Source organism: Equus quagga, unplaced genomic scaffold, assembly GCF_021613505.1.
Source record: "Equus quagga isolate Etosha38 unplaced genomic scaffold, UCLA_HA_Equagga_1.0 153_RagTag, whole genome shotgun sequence".
NCBI classification, from domain to species: Eukaryota; Metazoa; Chordata; class Mammalia; order Perissodactyla; family Equidae; genus Equus; species Equus quagga.
Window position 1 is genome coordinate 7,861,641 of NW_025796915.1, and position 17,648 is coordinate 7,879,288.

General features: G+C 51.2%; 1 protein-coding gene across 2 annotated transcripts in view; it reads left to right on the plus strand.

Annotated features, from left to right (window-relative positions):
- LOC124233133 (integrin alpha-11) overlaps positions 1 to 11,406 on the plus strand; it is a 116,705-nt gene extending 105,299 nt beyond the window's left edge. Inside the window, exons 23-30 of one of the 2 annotated variants that reach the window (XM_046650271.1) lie at positions 712 to 801; positions 1,613 to 1,703; positions 3,045 to 3,158; positions 3,350 to 3,436; positions 4,815 to 4,925; positions 5,033 to 5,128; positions 8,545 to 8,658; positions 11,347 to 11,406. In XM_046650271.1, the coding sequence (XP_046506227.1) occupies positions 712 to 801; positions 1,613 to 1,703; positions 3,045 to 3,158; positions 3,350 to 3,436; positions 4,815 to 4,925; positions 5,033 to 5,128; positions 8,545 to 8,658; positions 11,347 to 11,394 (751 nt within the window). In that variant the 3' untranslated portion in view covers positions 11,395 to 11,406. Of the gene's footprint in view, positions 1 to 711; positions 802 to 1,612; positions 1,704 to 3,044; positions 3,159 to 3,349; positions 3,437 to 4,814; positions 4,926 to 5,032; positions 5,129 to 8,544; positions 8,659 to 9,327; positions 9,556 to 11,346 lie in introns of those variants that run through there. The other variant, XM_046650270.1, reaches the window with a different exon arrangement.
- The last annotated feature ends 6,242 nt before the right edge of the window (positions 11,407 to 17,648 follow it).

Here is a 17,648-nt window from a genome sequence, read left to right on the forward strand (position 1 = left end):
CACGTACAGGAGGGGGACACTGGGCTCCCTTTTCTAACTAAACACCTATCCTGGTGTCAGGCTTCCAAAGGAAATAAAACTTACTGTAGGTAACGAGCAGAAATCATATGTTTTTATGTCCAAAATTATTCGCCCTGGTTGTTCACTGTGCTCAGATGTAAAGGGCAGTGTATTTGACGAAACTTTCTGCAAAGTCTCTGAGTTTCGCTCTCTGGCCTTTCCAAGGCAGCAAAGCGCCCTCAGCGCCACCCCGGCCAGCCCCGGGGGCGGATGGAGGACAGACAAGCCACGCTGCTGTGGAGCCCTCCTTGTCCACCTCCCAAGGCAGAGCAGCCAGCCTTTACCCTTCGCACCCACAGCCCGGGATTTCCCAGTCCACAGACAGGAGGCTCAGTGAGGAGGGCACTGTCCTCCCAACTGCCATTCGGTCTTTCCCTGCCCCACACCAGCCCAGATGTGCTGTGCCTAGAAGGCGACAGGAAAGCTACTGTCACCAGTCCCCCGCCTCCCGGCCCCTCCCCTCCTAGGAGATGCCTCCGGTTCCCTCCCAGGCTGGCCCGGTGCTCGCTCCTCAGCCCTAGAAGAGCCAGGCTGCTCCTTCCCAGTCTGACTCGGGTCCCTCCTGCTGCAGTGAGCCTGCCCGTGAGCTGGCTGACCTGGGTAGAGGGAGGGCCGCTCCTGCCTGACCGCACCGCCTGGCTCTCCTTGCAGTGACAGTGACGAGGAGGAGAGCACCAAGGAGGACAACACGGCACTCCTGCGCTTCCACCTCAAGTACGAGGCTGACATCCTCTTCACCAGGTAGGCAGGGGCCCTGGGACCCCCAGGGAGGCGAGGCACCGGGGAGGGAGGCCTAAGATGGGGCACCTCTGGGGCCCTCAGAGGGTCGGAGGTCCCAGGGGCCAGGCCCAGGGCTGAGGGACCATGAGATGGAGCCAAGTGTGTCCCTGAGGGGTAAGAGAGTGCAACCCTCTCATCCACAGAGGGGAGGCGGTGTCAGAATAGAGGAAGGAGGAGACAGCCCTGGCCCCCAGGGATCTCCCAGCTGGGGTGGAGGGGGAGGGCTGGGGCAGGGGGCCGCATCCAGCCAGGTGCGGGCATGGGGACTGGGGGCATGGTCTGTAGAGAATTTTAAAATGGTAATAAAAGCTACTACGAGGCCATCTGCTTTTCATTCCCACCCTGGACCAGCAATTCTGAACAGTGCAGTGAGAAAATGCTCCTCCCACAGGGCACACTGCTCCCACCATGCACCCCCTTGGTGTGCCCCGGGCCCCGGGCTCTCCTCTGAGAGCTCCCAGGGGGAGCTCACCCCTAGCCACTGCTAGAGGCTGGAACGTGCACAAAGAGGCCACGCCCTGGGCAGAGAGGCCAGGGCAGGGGGCAAATAACTGGCTCTTCTGACTCATGCCCATCCCCAACACGAGGCAGACACAGACGACCCATCTCAGCCATTGATTTCTGCTGAGCCTCAGAATCCTTCCCAACACAGCACTTCCAATGGACACAGAGGTCTAGGGGGAGGCAGGCACATGCCCACACCCCTGTCGTTCATTCACCCTCCAGCCAGCACTGACTGAGCTCACGGCGGCCCTGTCCTCTGTCCCTGCAGGAGCAGCAGCCTGAGCCACTACGAGGTCAAGCCCAATAGCTCGCTGGAGAGATATGATGGCATTGGGCCTCCCTTCTCCTGTGTTTTCAAGGTAAGGCTGGAGGGAGCCGGGCGGAGAGTGGAGGACCGGAGATGAGGATCCCCTATCTCGGGGGAGAGGAATTTGGACTCATTGCTAGTGCCTGGGGCTCAGCCTCAACCCTGCCATCCACTCACTGTGTGACTTTAGGCAAGCCACATCCCTTCTCTGGGCCTCTCAGGCCTCATCTGGAAAATTACAGGGCTGGCCTGGGAGGATGTATCAGTGAAGACTAGGTGTGGCTGAATATAATTTTTAAAATATAAAAAAAAGTGGTATAAACACACCAGGGTTTATTCTCTCCCATATAAGAAGGCAGGAGTTGGTGGCTTCACAGTCATCCAGGACTGGGTCTCCTTCTATTTGTCTGTCCCTCCATCCTCAGCGCGCCATTATCAGCCTCTCGAGTTCACCTCATAGTCCAAAATGGCTGCAGCTGCAGCCATCATGTTCTCATTCCGGGCAGCAAGAAGAAGGAAGAGGGGACGAGCATGCCGCTTCCCATTAAGGAAGATCTGCTTGGCAGTGCTGGCACTTACATCACCTCTCGTTGTCCAGCACGCTGTGATCCAGCTGTGAGGGAGGGTGGGCACTGCGGCTTTCTGTCTTGGTTCCTGCCACTAAAGAAGGAGGGAGAAGGAGAACTGGGAGGCGCGTTGGCAGTCTCTGCCACAGCGGGCCCTGCGATCTCGCCCACCTCTGAAGCACTGTGTGAGAGCTGGGGCAAGTGACAGCTGGGAACTGCAGTCAGACACATTGACACCTGGATGGCTGTCCCAGAATGGTTTAGCAACCTGCCCAAGGCCACACAGCTCACACATGGCGGCAGCCCTGGGTTATATTCCTGGCCTTTCTGAATTCAAAGCCCTGCTCGTAATCACTGCTGCTCTGACACCGAATGTGTCACAGCCGGAATGTGAACTATCACATACTACTTATATCCTTCATTAATTAATGATCCTCTCATAATAAATTAATTGGTGCCATCTCCATCCCCGGCCTCTGCCCAGGGTGGCCACCAGCACCAGGCTACAAAGTTCCCACAGCTAAGAGAGGCTGGAAACGGAAGTGACCCTTGCTCTCCAGCCTCACGCCACCACTGACTTGTCCTCAGCCTGTGGGAGCCCGCCCCGCTTCAGCGCCATCGCGCATGTCCATCCGCGCAGCCCCCAGGCCGGGCTTTGGCAGAGCTGTAGAGCTTCTACAGAGAAAACGCCAGGGGGCTTGAAGGGGCCTGTTTCCCAGGCCCAGCTGCGGGGATCGCGGCCCCCGGGGGCTGGCTGGTCCCTGTGGACCTCGTCCTCCACCCCAGCTGCTGCTGTGTGCCCTGACGCCTCCCCTCTCCGGGCACAGATCCAGAACTTGGGCTTGTTCCCCATCCACGGGGTGATGATGAAGATTACCGTTCCCATCGCCACCAGGGGCGGCAACCGCCTGCTGATGCTGGGGGACTTCCTCACTGACCAGGTACCGAGGCCTTGGGTGCTGGCTTAGGGGAGGGGACCAGAAAGAGTGTCCCCAAGTCCTCAGACCTCAGTGCCTTCTCCCAGGACCAGGGCCAGCTGGGCCTCCTCTGGGAAGAGGTGAAAAGAACATCCCTAGGGTGCTGAGTCTGCCAACGCTGGTTGTGAGGCTGGTCGTGTGTGTCCCTCATATAGGTGAACACGTCCTGTAACATCCAGGGGAACAGCACAGAGTACCGGCGAGCCCCGACAGACGAAGACTTGAGTCGTGCCCCACAGCTGGTGAGTGGCCCACACGCCAAGAGCCGTGGGGGAGGGGGAAGAGGAGTGCCGGCTGAGCCCCGGGGCCCTTTCTCTCCTTATCCAATAGCTTGTCACTAAGAGCTCGCTGAGCACCTGCGTGTGCCCAGCCTCAAACCAAGAAGAAGCAGAATGAGGAAAAGATACTTCTTGCCTTTAGTGAGCTCACCATCTCGCAGGCGACACAAGAGTGAGTGCCGAAGAAGCCAGAGAACAAGCTGGGATCCATGTCAAAAGAGTGACAGCAGGAGCAGACAACCTGGGGCATAAAAGGACAGGGACAGTGGACTTGCCCTTGAGCCTAGAAGGGCCACAGATAAGCAGAGGGAAGGGGAAGGAGCTGGACGGCGCAGCACCATGGGGACCCTGAACACACAGGGCTTGTCCTGGAGATACTGACCACATCCCCAAGACACCTGCCCGTCTCCGGGTTTATGTTCTCCAGGTGCCCCTGTGCCCAGATACCAACTTCTGAGCATGTTTCCACGATCCCTTACCCAGACGAAACTTTTAGCTGTTTTAGTCTTATTTCCCCAAACCAGGGCCTCGCACCAAGCATGCTTTGAGTGCAGCGCACTCTACTGAGGACTCGGGTGGGGAAGACGTGGCTGCAAGAGAGGGACACAAATAACTGTCACCTAATACATTCTAATTCTTTGCCTGCTGCTTTGCTTGGGGTTTCTATTAAGATGGTATCATGTGAAATAATAATAGCTTTAGCTTTACCATTCAGTCCTTATAAGTTGTTTTTCTCCTCTCACTGCTCCGGCTAGGACCCCCACGTAATGGGAAATAGAAGTGATGACAGTCTGGTCTTGATGATTTGAAAGGAACTGTTTTTAATTTTTCATTCTTAAATATGATACTTGCCAAAAGTTTTTTATAAACACCCTTTATTCAGATTCAGGAAGTTCCCTGGGAGTTTTTAATCATAAACAGAAGTTGAATTCCCTAAAATGCTTTTTCTGCATCTGTTGCAATAATCATAACTTTTTCCTATAATCTGTTTGTGTGGTGATGACATTTATAGGTTCCCTAATGTTGAACCAGAGTTCTGTTCCTGGAATATACCCAATTATGCACAACTTCAAATGGAGCCTCAGAAATGCCATCCTTACTTTGTCCTCCCGCCATCCCCTGGCAGCCCCAGCCCCTGTACCCCACAGCCCCTCCCCTCCTCGTCCCCTGTCCTCTGCCCCTGCTCCCCTAGGAGCAAACCCCACTTGGCCAAGCAGTGCCCCGAGCCCTCTCTCTGGTGGCCCAGGGCTCTGCTCACACTCTCAGGTCATGGCTAGGCTAGCTGCCTCCCCTGCTCCCCCAGAGCCCGGCTGCTCAGCCCCAGACCCACCTTCTCTTTCAGAATCACAGCAACTCTGACGTAGTCTCCATCAACTGCGACGTGAGGCTGGCCCCCAACCAGGAAATCAATTTCCGTCTGCTGGGGAACCTGTGGTTGAGGTCCCTAAAGGCAGTAAGTAAAGCACCTGGGCGAGACTGGAAGGAAGAAGTGGGAGGAGGGGGTGCCGGGAGCCTCCCACCTGGGGAGGGCCAGCTTCGATGAGGCCTCTGCTTCTACAGCTCAAGTACAGGTTGATGAGGATTGCAGTCAATGCCGGCTTGCAGAGGCAGTTCCACAGTCCTTTCATCTTCCGCGAGGAGGACCCCAGTCGCCAGGTGAGCCCCGGGGCCCTGCAGACGTGGGCTGGGCCAGGCCGGCTCAGGAAGGGGTTGCCCTTGCCCTGAGTTCCCTGCACCCTCTGCCCGTGTCTGCTCCTGCAGCGGAGCAATGGGCAGAGCTGCCAGAGGTTAGGGCAGCAGCAGAGCGGGACAAAGCAAGACACATAGGCCATAAGGGGCAAAAGCAGGGAGAAGGCTGGAAGAAGATATTCACCCCCGGCCTCGGGACACCCGGCTCTGCACCACAGCAGCCCAGTGGAGGCAGAGAAAGGCGGGGAGCCTGTGTATTTTGCACTAGAGGAAACTGAAACTGGAGCCCAGGCCAGCTTGCCTCAGGGTGGCCCGTGGGCAGCTGGCAGCCTAGAAGGACCATCCCACCCCCTCCTTCCCATCCATTCGCACCTCAAATCTAATGATATGCACGTGACGTGTGCTCTAGAAGTCTGGCGTGAACTGAATCTGTGAAGACCAATGGTATGAGATGTCTTAGTCCTGGGACTCTTTCTGAACTGGGTAAAACCAGACTGTTGCAGGCCAGACAGGATTGAATCAGGGTCCAGGAGAGGGGTGAGGCTCTGTGGACTGCTCTCCTGGGAATAGAGAACTTGAGTCTTGAAGAAAAGCCCAGTCCTCTTTCCACAGGCAGAGGGGCATGGGCCACTGCTGCCCTCCACTGGCCACATCCCTGAACCGCAGCGGGGCTCCAGGGGGTTTTCCAGTGTCAGAGGCGGGGTTAAGCCCCAGCCCCACCCAGGAGGCGCTGGAGAGCAAAATAGGCATGGTCAGGAAGCCAGACCTTAATAAAACACACCAATGCCCATCACCAGCAGGGTCGGGGTATGCAGGCAGAGGGGTAGCAGGTACGGAGCCCAGAAGCAGCACTGGGGGACCCACCTAAGGAGCAGTTTTATTTGCTCATTCATTCAGCCTTTGTCAAGTGCTCCTCCTATGACTCAGGCCCTCCAGGGGTACAGAGATGAATCAGGCAGACCAGGGGACGAGGACAATAAAGCATGGGTGCAATCTGGGGGTGAGCACAGGGGTTGGTCAGAGTGAGGGATGTCAGTCCACCTGAACTGAATATTAAGAGAGATGCTGGAATTTTCCAGGCAACCAAGGGAGAAGAGGCGTGGTACAGGCGCCCCCCCGCCCCCAACACAAATTACCCCTCTCTCCACACTAGGTTGTGTGTTTTAAGTGAATTCTCTTTCTCCTCCCACTCCCACCTCTCCCCAAACAGTCCCTCTTAGACTCTCTGGATGCCTCACTTCTCTTTTAGAATCCAGCTACCCAAAGGTAGGCCCTGCCAGCTTGGCTCTGCGCTCGGTGTCAGAGTGGGAAGGCCAAGCAAGGTCCCAGCCTTCAGGGAGGAAAGAGAACATATAAGGGACCTGCCACTTTTTGAGCCCTAATTTTGTACCGGGCACTGTAACAGACCCTGCATGGGCTATCTTGCTGCCTGCTCACAGTACTGTGAGGGATGTGGAAACTGAGGCTGTGTGAGAGAAGGCAGAAGGGGCAGAGTGACTTGCCTCAAGTTGAGCAGTGAGTCGGTGGCCAAGCCAGGGCTCCACCCTGCTGTTGCAGGGGCTCATTCAGTCATTCAGCATGCAGACTGAGCTCCTCCTCTGTCCCAGGACTGCTCCAGGCCCTGAGGACAGAGCAGTGGACACGACAGATAGAGCCCCTGCTCTCCTAGAGCTGACATTCTAGGCAGGATGACAGCAATAAACATAAAAATACACAATGTCAAGAGTTGATAAGTTCTGCCCAGAAAAACACAGGTGCATAAGGATGGCGACTGCTGTTTTATACCGGGAGATCGGAAAAGCCTCCCCAGTAAAGCCATGCTCAGATGGAGAGCATGCGGACTATTGTTTTTCTAATGTAACAAGACCCTGCTTAATGAAATCAAAGTTGGTGGTACAGGCGAGGGCTGTGGGGGCTCAAAGGAAGGGGGTGCTAGGGCTGCAGTGGGGGGCGGGGTGCTGGTGAGCAGTGATCGCACCTCTCGCCTGACTAGGGACTCACTCTGTCCCCCTCGAAGCCTCTCATCCATCCCAGGGGGACAGCAGAGCAGGAGGGCTGGCCCCATTTTACAGTTGGGGAAACCGAGTTCCATACAGGGGTGTCACATGGGGTCTGTGGGAAAGCCTTGCAGGCAGAGGGAAGAGCAATGCCAAGGGCGTGGATTTGGTGTGTTGGAGGCCAGGTGGCTGGAGCGCTGGACTAGGCAGCAAGGGAGAGAGCAGGAGATGAGGTCAGCGTGGTCCGCAGGGCCAGAGTGTAGGGCCTTGCAGGCCGGGGCAAGGACTCTCTTCTTCACACCAAGTGAGATGTGAAGACACGGGGGCTCTGAGCAGCTGCCTTCTGCTGTCTGCCATGCAGAGAACAGACTGCTGGGGGCGAGGCAGAAGCAGGGAGCAGTTAGGCGACTATCGCAATCTCCAGACGGTGCTGGAGTGCGCGTGGGTGTGCAAGTAAGTCAGTGACAAATACAAGGTTTCTGACCCGAACAACAGCAAGAAAGGACGATGCTGCCCTTTGCTTTGATGGGAGAGACACTGAAGGAACAGGTCTGACGGTGAGTAGTGGGATCAAGAGTTTGTTCCGGTACCTGGTAAAGACGGCAGGCGGGCCAAGCAGACGGTCGGATACGAGTCTGGAGTTCAGTGGAGAGTTCAGGCAGAAGGAAGATACACGGAGTGGTCAGCACGTGGGTGGTTAAAGCCCTAGACAGCGTGGGTTCACCCAGGGCTGCAAGGGGCTTTCACGGCCCCGGAGGCTTTTCCCTCAGGGCCCCTTCCTCCATCAAAAAATTTTAATTATTATTTTATGACTATGTTCATATAAAGACAAATAGGATCCAGACAAGATTATATTTGTTTTTTTCTTCTAATTTTAAAAGAAATTAGGACATTTTCATGGGCCCCTAAAAGCGCTATGGGCCCTGGGTGCTGTGCCCACTGTGCCTACTGGGTTGGCGGCCCTGAGCTCACCAGGGAGTGACTGCAGATAACGAAGAGGTCCAAGGACGGAACCAGGGGACACACCAACGTTTAGAAGTTTGGGAGATGGTGAGGAGGCAGCAAAGACAAGAAAGAGGAGCCCACGTGGTAGGAGGAGGATCCAGGGAGAGCAGACCAGAGCGGCCTGAGGCCAAAGGCAGAAAGTGTCTCAAAGAGGAGGTGGGACCTTCTGGGTCACTTAACTCTGGTGTCCACTGTGCCGAACCTGGAGCTCTGAGACCCCTGTGGGCTGGCTGCCACCCATCCCTGCAGCATCTCCCAGAGGGAGGGCAGGCAGCTCTCCCATTAAGTTCCAGCTCTATACTGCCCTCCAGCCCTGCCCCCACCCCCCCCCCCCCCCAGAACAGCAGTGCTGTTGACCTCGCCCCACCTCTCCCCCTGCAGATCACGTTTGAGATCTCCAAGCAAGAAGACTCGCAGATCCCCATCTGGATCATTGTCGGCAGCACACTGGGGGGCCTCCTGCTGCTGGCCCTGCTGGTCCTGGCGCTATGGAAGGTGAGGGCACCCTGGGATGGGGGTGGGGGGGACATCCTGGATTGTTGCCCAAGCCTGGGGCTCCAGCCTCTAGACTCTATGGCCAGTCCCCCCATTCTCCTCCCCATGGGAGAGGGTACCCACCCAGCCTCTTCCCCAGAACCTGCCTGCTGCCCTCACCACGGCAGGCAGATTGGCTAGGGCCACCAGAGGGCACTCAACCTATGGCTCCAACCCTCTTGTGAGTCCCTTTGAGAACCTGAGGAAAGCTAGGGTTCCTCTTATCAGAAAAAAAGTACAGACAACCACAAAATTTCTCCAGCAAAGTCAGTCTGTTAACAAACCCCCTAGAGCCCTTCTCTGTCTCAGCCTCCTCCTGTTACAGATACAGTGAGGGAGGCCCAGAGAGGAATGTTGACTGGGGCAGGGTCACACAGCATGACTTCCTGTCTCCTGCCCCGGGGCTCCATCCACCCCATTCCAGGGTCCCCTCACCAACTCAAATGGCCACTGTGAGGCCCACAGGGTAGTTGGGAGATGGGGTGGGTGGTTCTCAGCAGGAGCTGGGGTATTCCCGGAAGCCTTCGGCAGGAAAGAACCTGAGGAGGCTTAGTGGAGGACAAGCAGGGAGGGAGACAGGACTTGTCCACCCCACCCACCCCTGAGGCTTCTGCCTTTGCCTCCCCACAGCTCGGCTTTTTTAAAAGTGCCAAGCGTAGGAGGGAGCCCAGCCTGGACTCCACCCCCAAAGTGCTGGAGTGAGGCTCCTGAGGAGGCTGCGAGTCGATGGGGGCCAAGACACCCATCCAGGTGGTGTACAGGCCCAGGCCGGTGGCCCCACCGAGCTGGGGCGGAGAGGACGCCAGCTCGCTTTGCACTTGACCTCATCTCCTGAGAGAGGAACCTGCTCCCTCTGGAACTCACGCCAGTTTTGAGAGGGACTGCCCTACCGGAGACCAAGACACCTCCAATACAGATCCCTAGGGACTTAAAGGGACGCCCCCTTCCCTCCCCAAGGCACAACCCACAGCCTCCCCCAGGCTCTATGGGGGCATTAGCTGCCCCACCACTAAGGTGCTAGGAATTCCTAATCATTCCCATCCACAGAAGAAATCTAGAGAGGAGACTGCAAACTGCAAACCCACTCTGCACACTCCAGGCCTCTAGATCCAAAAGGACCCAACGGGACAGCAGATCGAATTCCGCACTGTCCTTCCACCCCCTCACTGCCAATGGCTCCCGAGTCATGCCCTCCTTCCCCAGAACAGAAGATAGGTCCCCGGAGCTTCCCATGAATGAGCCCAAGCCCAACGGCTTAGTGGTGACAGCTGCTGGCCAGGGATGAAGAGAGACTCTGGGACCTGGGACCTGGAGACTATGACTGACCAGCAACGGGGACCCAGGATACGGGGCACCCTCCCGGAGATGGAAGCCGATGGACTCTCCACCCCCTTGCGTTCCCACGGACCGGCACTCACACTCCCCAGGCCCTGCCCCTCCCCTCGGCTGCCGCCCCTCCGGCACTTCTGTTCTTAGGTACCTCGCGGAGGCCTGTGGATGACGCAATCCCTGGGGCTGCGCATTCCCTCCTCATCTTCCCGCTCAGCCGGCCTGCCCAACGCGCTGGCCTGGCTGCAGGCGGGGCAGCAGGGGTAGGGGTGGGGAGCCTTCCCTCCCTGCGTCCCCCACCTCCCTACACACACACAGCCTCCGCCCACCCGCGCACAGAAGGGCTCCGCCGGCACTGCTGAGGGGTCCTCTCTGGAACGCACTGAATAAAGCCGGTGCAGGAACCCCCAAGCCTGTGCAACCTAGGTGGCAAACATCTGATCCCCCGGCCTATGGGACAAGTGGTACCACAATGACGGAGGCCCGAGGACAAGAGGCACACCTGGTGCCCAGCCGAGTAATTTATGCCTTAACCTTGTTTTGAGGTAGAAATGAAAGGGGAACACATCAAAGGCATCTGTCCCCCTGTTACATAGAACGACCTTTACTGTCGTAAATATTTTTAAGAAGTTTTTTTTAAATACAGTGTTTAAAAACAACCAGGGCGCCGACATCCCATTCTGTGGGGACAGCATTCCTAACGAGCACTCTTTCCCTAAAGGAGAGGAGGTGGATGTCAGGCTCTCTGCGTCCTTCCTAGCATCTCTAAAGGGTGGGAAGGGACTTGTCCACCATCTTCTCCCTACAACATCCCCTCCAAGTGGCCGCCTGGCCTTGAATGGATGTCCCCAGTGAGGCAGCACTCCCTCCCTCCCAACGCCACTCATTCCCTCTTTGGCCAGTTTGGATGGTTGAAACCCACATGTCACTGTAGCTTCTACCCCTTAGTTCCAGGTCCTTCCTCTCAGGCCTCCCAGACTTCTCCAGGCGAGCATTTCAGTGCTGATCTTCCCACAGCCTGACTGCAAGTTTCTTCACTTTGACACACAGGCTGCTCTTAAACTAGATTGTCTCCACTCTATTTTTGTGCCACTGGAATCCCAGGAAGCCAGAAGCAGAACCTTAGAAATTATTTGATCTTGTTGCCCTATAGATGAGGACACTCAGAATCAAAGAAGTTAAGAGATAGCCCTAGGTTCCACAGCAAAATCAAGACTAATCCCAGGGCTGCTCTCTCTCAAGCCAGACCTTCCTCCTAGCCCAGGCTCAGAAGAGCTTAGTGAAAGAGCAGAAGAATTGATACAAAGTAACTCTTTACAGGAATATTTTTGCTCAAATGGTGAAACCAAATCAGAAGGAAACGTGTGAAAATCCTACTTCAAGCCATTGCCTTCATGAACGGAGTAAGCCAGCTGATGGAGAACCACGGAGCCCACACTCAAAAGTGCGCCATTTGGCTTCACACCGAGTCCTCTGTCGAACGCCATCAACCCTGAGAGAATGCCTCTATGTGATATCTTACTTTTAGAGATTGGCAGTCACATTTTTTAAAACTGACATGTGCAACCACACTGCAGGCCAAACAAAATGTGTCTGCAGGTCAGATGCAGCACAGAGGTCGCCAAATTGCACCTCTGGACTCAAAGGCAGCCTTTACCCCGGCACTCCACAGCCCCTCCGTGCCCTCCCCCAGCCCTGTACCAAGAACAACTAACTGGTCAAAAGGTGGGGGAGATGGGAGTCTTGTATCCTCGAGGCCTTCAGCCCTTGCATTGTGTCTCTCTTTCTCTTACCAATCCTCTCTTTCTGAATTTATTTGCTCTGGGGTGTAACTGTCCGAGACTGGCCTTAAGAGTGCCTGGTGGGGCAAGCAGAGAAGATGCATTCTATAGAGGGTAAAGCCTCATGCTAGAGCAATGTTTGCCAGGCCTGGCTGCACACTAGAATCACCTGGGAGCTTTAAAAGACACCTATGCAAGGGCCCCACCTCAGGGATTCAGATTTAATTGGTTGGAAGGGGGCTAGGACATCCTTTTTGTTTCGGAGTTCCCCTGGTGACTGTAATGTGACAGTTGAGGTCAACAGGGAGGTGAATGGATATAGGCCAGAAAACCAACAAGGGGTGAACATGCATAGGGAGCTTCTGTGAGGAGTAATGGAAGTGTGCTGTTGTTCAAGTTCACTCAGCTCCGGCCTGGAGTCTGGAAGACTCTGTCCTTCCAGCGAGTATCCAGAGTAAGATTTGCTGCAGGAGATCTCACCCAGCTTCACCCTCCAAGGGGGCTCTTGGAGGAGTTGGGCACCTTGCTGTTGTCTAGGAAGGGAGATGAGCAGCAGTCTCTGAAACAGTTTTGTCATTTAATGGCAAGCAGCCCAAAATGCAACCTCATATCAACATTAAAACTCACATTGTGGTTTACAAATGGATGTTATTAAAAATGTTCTCTCTGAGAGTTAAGAACAATTATTTATGATGGAGCTAAGGACTGAACTCAAGAATGTTAATATGAAGTGTAATCAACTTAAAAATGGTTCGGTTTTTTAAAAGCATTATTGGCCCATCCTAGACACTGCTCTAAATGTGCTGCTTTGACTTCCAGTTGGTCCCATGATGCTTAAGCAAGTCTGCAGCCAACAGGTGCACAAGGTCTGACTCTTGTAACCAAATTACCAACAGAAGGTGGTTTTAGAATTTGGTCCATGGATTGTCAATGTCTCTTAAGTTCTAGGCTCACTGTCTAGTAGAGGAGAAAGATCTCCAACGACGAGTTGTGAAATGAGATGTGCAAGATGTCCTGCGTGGATTCTAACACGGTGAGACCCCATATGGGATGGGGCCAGGCCCTCAGAGAAGATACCAAAGCCAAAGGGCAGACATGGGGTAGATTCGAGAGACCTCAGGCCCTTGTGTACAGGATTCTGCGGGAAGTGGACATCAATTATGGTGTCCCTCAGTTCCAGACAGCTGAGAGCTGGAAAGGAGAAATCCATGCAAGAGTGCCACTTCTTTCTGGCATTATGTGGTGTGGGCATGCAAGCTTGGAAGCTGAATTCTGCCTCTTAAAGGACATTAGCCATCCAGAGCTGAGCTTCTCCAAGTGGGGTCCCAGAGCTGGTTCCATCAGAACCATAGACTAAGTTCCATCCCAGGCCTCACAGATCTGACTTCTACGAGGTAATTCTAATCACATTAAACTAAGAGAACCAGCAAGCTAGAGTTATAATCTTCTGTTATTCTCTAAACTTCAAAGTCAGGTTCTTAAACAGTGCAGCCTTTCTCAGCTGTCCTTGGGCCTATCTTGGTGGCAGCAGTCATCAGCAAAAACCCCCAAAGGGTGTTCTTCCAGTGCAAACAGTGGGGTTTCTGGGGTTTCCTCTTGTTCTGGAAGATGGTATTTCTTAACAAGACACGTATCAGGTGGAAGGGGCAAAGTGCTAACATGAGCACAACAGAGGCAGGGACAACTGCCTGGGGAAATGTGGCAGAGCTTCTGGGAGAACTCACCTTTCCCAGAGGGCTTTACAAGACAAGTTGCTACCTCCATCGGTATTCAAGAGCTGTTAGTGTCAGAACTCTCCCAAGATAAGACTCTAGACTTGAGTCAGTCTCCCTGGCTTCAAGCCCCAAGAGCCAAGCAGCCTGTGATACAGACAGCTGGCTTAATCATTACCCTTTGCTGGCACAATGACTCACTGCAACCACGCCTCGCCCCACGCAAGAAGTGGCCAGGTCTCTCTACCAGCAGATGTGCCCTGCGTGACTTGACTTCATACAGCCATTAGTTCATGCTTCCATTTTCATTCAACACCACACTGGCCTTTGTTTTTACCTTCAACTGAAGGTAGTGCCAACACTTTATTCCACACTACTTCTTATGATTAACAATAAATCCCCCAAATTACCCTGATATTAGTATTAACATCAACCAGCCTCCTCTCAAAGGGCAGTCAAGCTTAATCGACCACATTAAAATCTTCAGAGTGCTTTTGTGTCACTGTTTATTCTATTAACTTTGACACCACACTAAAGTAGGACAGCATGTTCCAAAACAGAAACTGAAACAGGAACAGAAGAACTTTGCTGGTTTAGCGTGAAAAGAGGGTTAGAGGCCTGGTACCTGGGCTCGGAAACTCTTCAATAAGATACACGTTAAAATGTACCTAGCAAATTCAGCTCAAAGTAGCATCTGAGCAGAAAAATCTTCTTTTAAAAAAGGAGGGGGCACACTCCCTCATGGACTGATCCTCTCTAACCAGTCTTGCATGTTCTTTGTTCTTTCTCCCTGGTTCTACATGAAAAAAATGACAAGTAGCCACTCAAATGATGTTTTCTGAAATGTTTTCAGAAGGTGGCCCAAGCCAGAGTCAAAAAGTAACATAAACTTTTGTTTGGGGAATAAAAATAAAAATGAGGAAAAATAGAAAATCAGATTTCAAATAGGGACATCTAGCTGGATGAAAGGCTTATCAAAAGCAGGGACCATCTTTCTTATTTTTGTATGCATATCCCTGGTATAGTGCCTGACACACAATAAGTGCTCAATAAATGCTAATTTCTAAGAGTTTGTTTCCATCGGTTGAGGCAGGAGCAAACCTGAGTCCTGCTCTTGGAATGGACTGAGCACACCAAATTTACAAAGCACAGGCAAATTAGAAAATACAATTTTGTCTAAGCTTGCCAACAAGCTAAGATTTTCTGAACCACCTGAAATTTGATCTCATACCAAAATTTTCTAGATCACGTATCTGATGAAATATATTACTGCCAGTATTTTCCTTAGTCTGGTCATCTGTTACTTTTTTTTTTTTTCGGAGGAAGATTAGCCCTGAGCTAACATCAGCTGCCAATCCTCCTCTTTTTGCTGAGGAAGGCTGGCCCTGAGCTAACATCCATGCCCATCTTCCTCTACTTCATATGTGGGACGCCTACCACAGCATGGCTTGCCAAGCGGTGCCATGTCTGCACCCGAGATCTGAACTGGCAACCCCAGGCCGCCGAAGCGGAATGTGCGCACTTAACCGCTGCGCCACCGGGCCTACCCCATCTGTTACTTTAATACAGCAGACATTACTTGAAACACAGGGGGGAAAAAATGAGTTCGAATTTGAATGATTTCTGCAGTCCAGCTGGTCATTGCTGTCAGGCACAGATCAGGCAGAGATGCTAAGATGAGCTTCTCTGGTACCGGCATGAGAGTCTACCCCGGGCTCTGACACTTAGTCCTCGTGTGACCTTGGATGGACAAGTCACTTCTTTCTAGGCCTGGATCCTCAACTATAAAGTGAGAGAGTTGCACTAAATGATTTTTCACATCTCCATAAAGGCACTGGAGTGGCTCCCTAAATCTAAATTTGAAAATAAACATGTGCCAAGGATGTGCTCCAACACCACTATATTTATACTCTTCTGGTAATGTTAACCAATGTGATTGGGTAAAAGAAAGAAATATGAGGTATGAATACCGGATATGAGAGGGCAAAATTATCATTACTTGTAAATGATGATTAGTGTATCTGGGACATCCAAAATAAAGAACTGAAAAATTATTTTTTTAAAAAAAGCAAATCCATTAAAATGCCTATGTGAAAGCATTAACATTTAGAAGTATAGAGGCTGGCCCCATGGCCGAGGGGTTAGGTTCGCGCGCTCCGCTGCAGGCGGCCGGGTGTTTCATTGGTTCAAATCCTGGGCGCAGACATGGCACTGCTCATCAAACCCGCTGAGGCGGCATCCCACATGCCACAACTAGAAGGACCCACAACAAAGAATATACAACTATGTACCGGGGGGCTTTGGAGAGAAAAAGGAAAAAAATAAAATCTTTTTTAAAAAAACAAAAAAAAACATTTAGAAGTATATATAATGGAAGCAAAGCTACTATCTACAATATAAACAAACAAAAAACCAAATGATAATAAAAGAAAGATATTTGCAAGAACTTCATTTAAAAAAACTTTAAAAATCTCTGGACAGAGACATAAAACTTCACTAAATGAGAATATCTTCCTTTTGGATAAAAAGGCTCCGACTTCAGAGATGCCAAGTCTCCCCAAATTAATCTACTAATTCAATGCTACAGAAAATAATCTTTCGATAAGATAAAATGATACCAAAGTTCATCTGGAAAAATAAACATACAATAATGAAAACAATGATCTACGGCCCAAAAAACACAGATGAAAATATTCGCCCCACAACTACTTAACATTTACCAGGCACTTCATTATGTGTCAGGCACTATCTTAAACATTTTAATTCTCTTATTTACTCATTACAGTCCAAATTAGATAATACTATTGTCTCAATTTATAGAAACTGAGGCTTGGATAGAAAACTTGCCCAGTCACAGAGCTAATAAGTGATAGAGCCAAGGTCACAGAACTAATAAGCGATAGAGCCTAGACAATATTCCCCAGAGCTCCACAATGCCAGATCAACAGAACAGAACAGAGAACCCAGAAAAAGATGCAATTACATTATGGGAATCTAGTTTATTATTCAAAATCATTAGAAAATAATTAAGGGAGTCTTTGGCTAGCTGGATTCTTACATCAAAATAACTTCCAGGAAGATAAAAGATTTAAATCGAAGAAGAGGAGGAGGAGAAAAAAAGGAAGAGGAAGGAAAAGAGAAGTGGGAGAGAAAAGCCACAAAAGCACGAGGAGAAAACATGGGTAAAAAAGATTTATGATCTTGGAATGGAGACAGCTTTACAAGAAAGAAACAAAACTCAGCAGATACAAAAAGTACGATATTTAAAGACAAAAAACAAACTACAAACTGACATAAGACAGAGAAAATTTGCTTAAACTCTCAAAGCATTTCTAACAAGTAGTAAGCAAAAGACCACAACCCGAAAGCAAACAAAAGAAATTCTAAAGGTCAGCAAATAGATGAAAGTGTCGACCTCATTCATAATAAAGGAATACAAATCAAAACCATGAAATACTATTTTCCATCAATCAGCTTGGCAAAAACTAAGAGATTAGGAAATATCAGATGTCAATAATGGTGTCAGGAGATGGAAGGCAACTGGATAACCTCTAGCAAGATTTTAAATCCTGAGTCACTAAACTGGAAGTTCTAGTGCGAGGAATGAATTTGTTCCATGAATACAGTATGTAAGGATGTTCACCGAGCATTATTTGGAATATCAAGAAACTGAAAACCTAAAAGTCCTGCCATAAGGTCTGGTTAAATATATTTGAAGTCCATCCATAGAATTAAATGCTATGGAATTGTTTTAAAAAAAAGGCAACATATACCACATTGAAAAAATGTCTAAGATATATTCAATGAAAAAGACAAAATGCAGAATAGTGTAGAAAAGGTAAAAGTCCATTTCCATCTTTAAAAAATGAAAAGGAGAAAAAATACATATATGCACAGAAAAATTCTGGGAAGCTACTCCAAAAATAGTAACATGACCACCTTCTGAAGAGTCCTGGCGGGAGGCAGGGAGAGATGGGAAGGGAACTTTTTCTTCACTATTTGAATTTTTCTTTACTAGCTGAATTTTTTCCCCATGCACAAGTATAACTTTGACAACTTTTTAAAATGAACTCAACAAAAGATCATCTCAACTAAGGCACACTGAACAATAAAGACACAAACTTCAAGG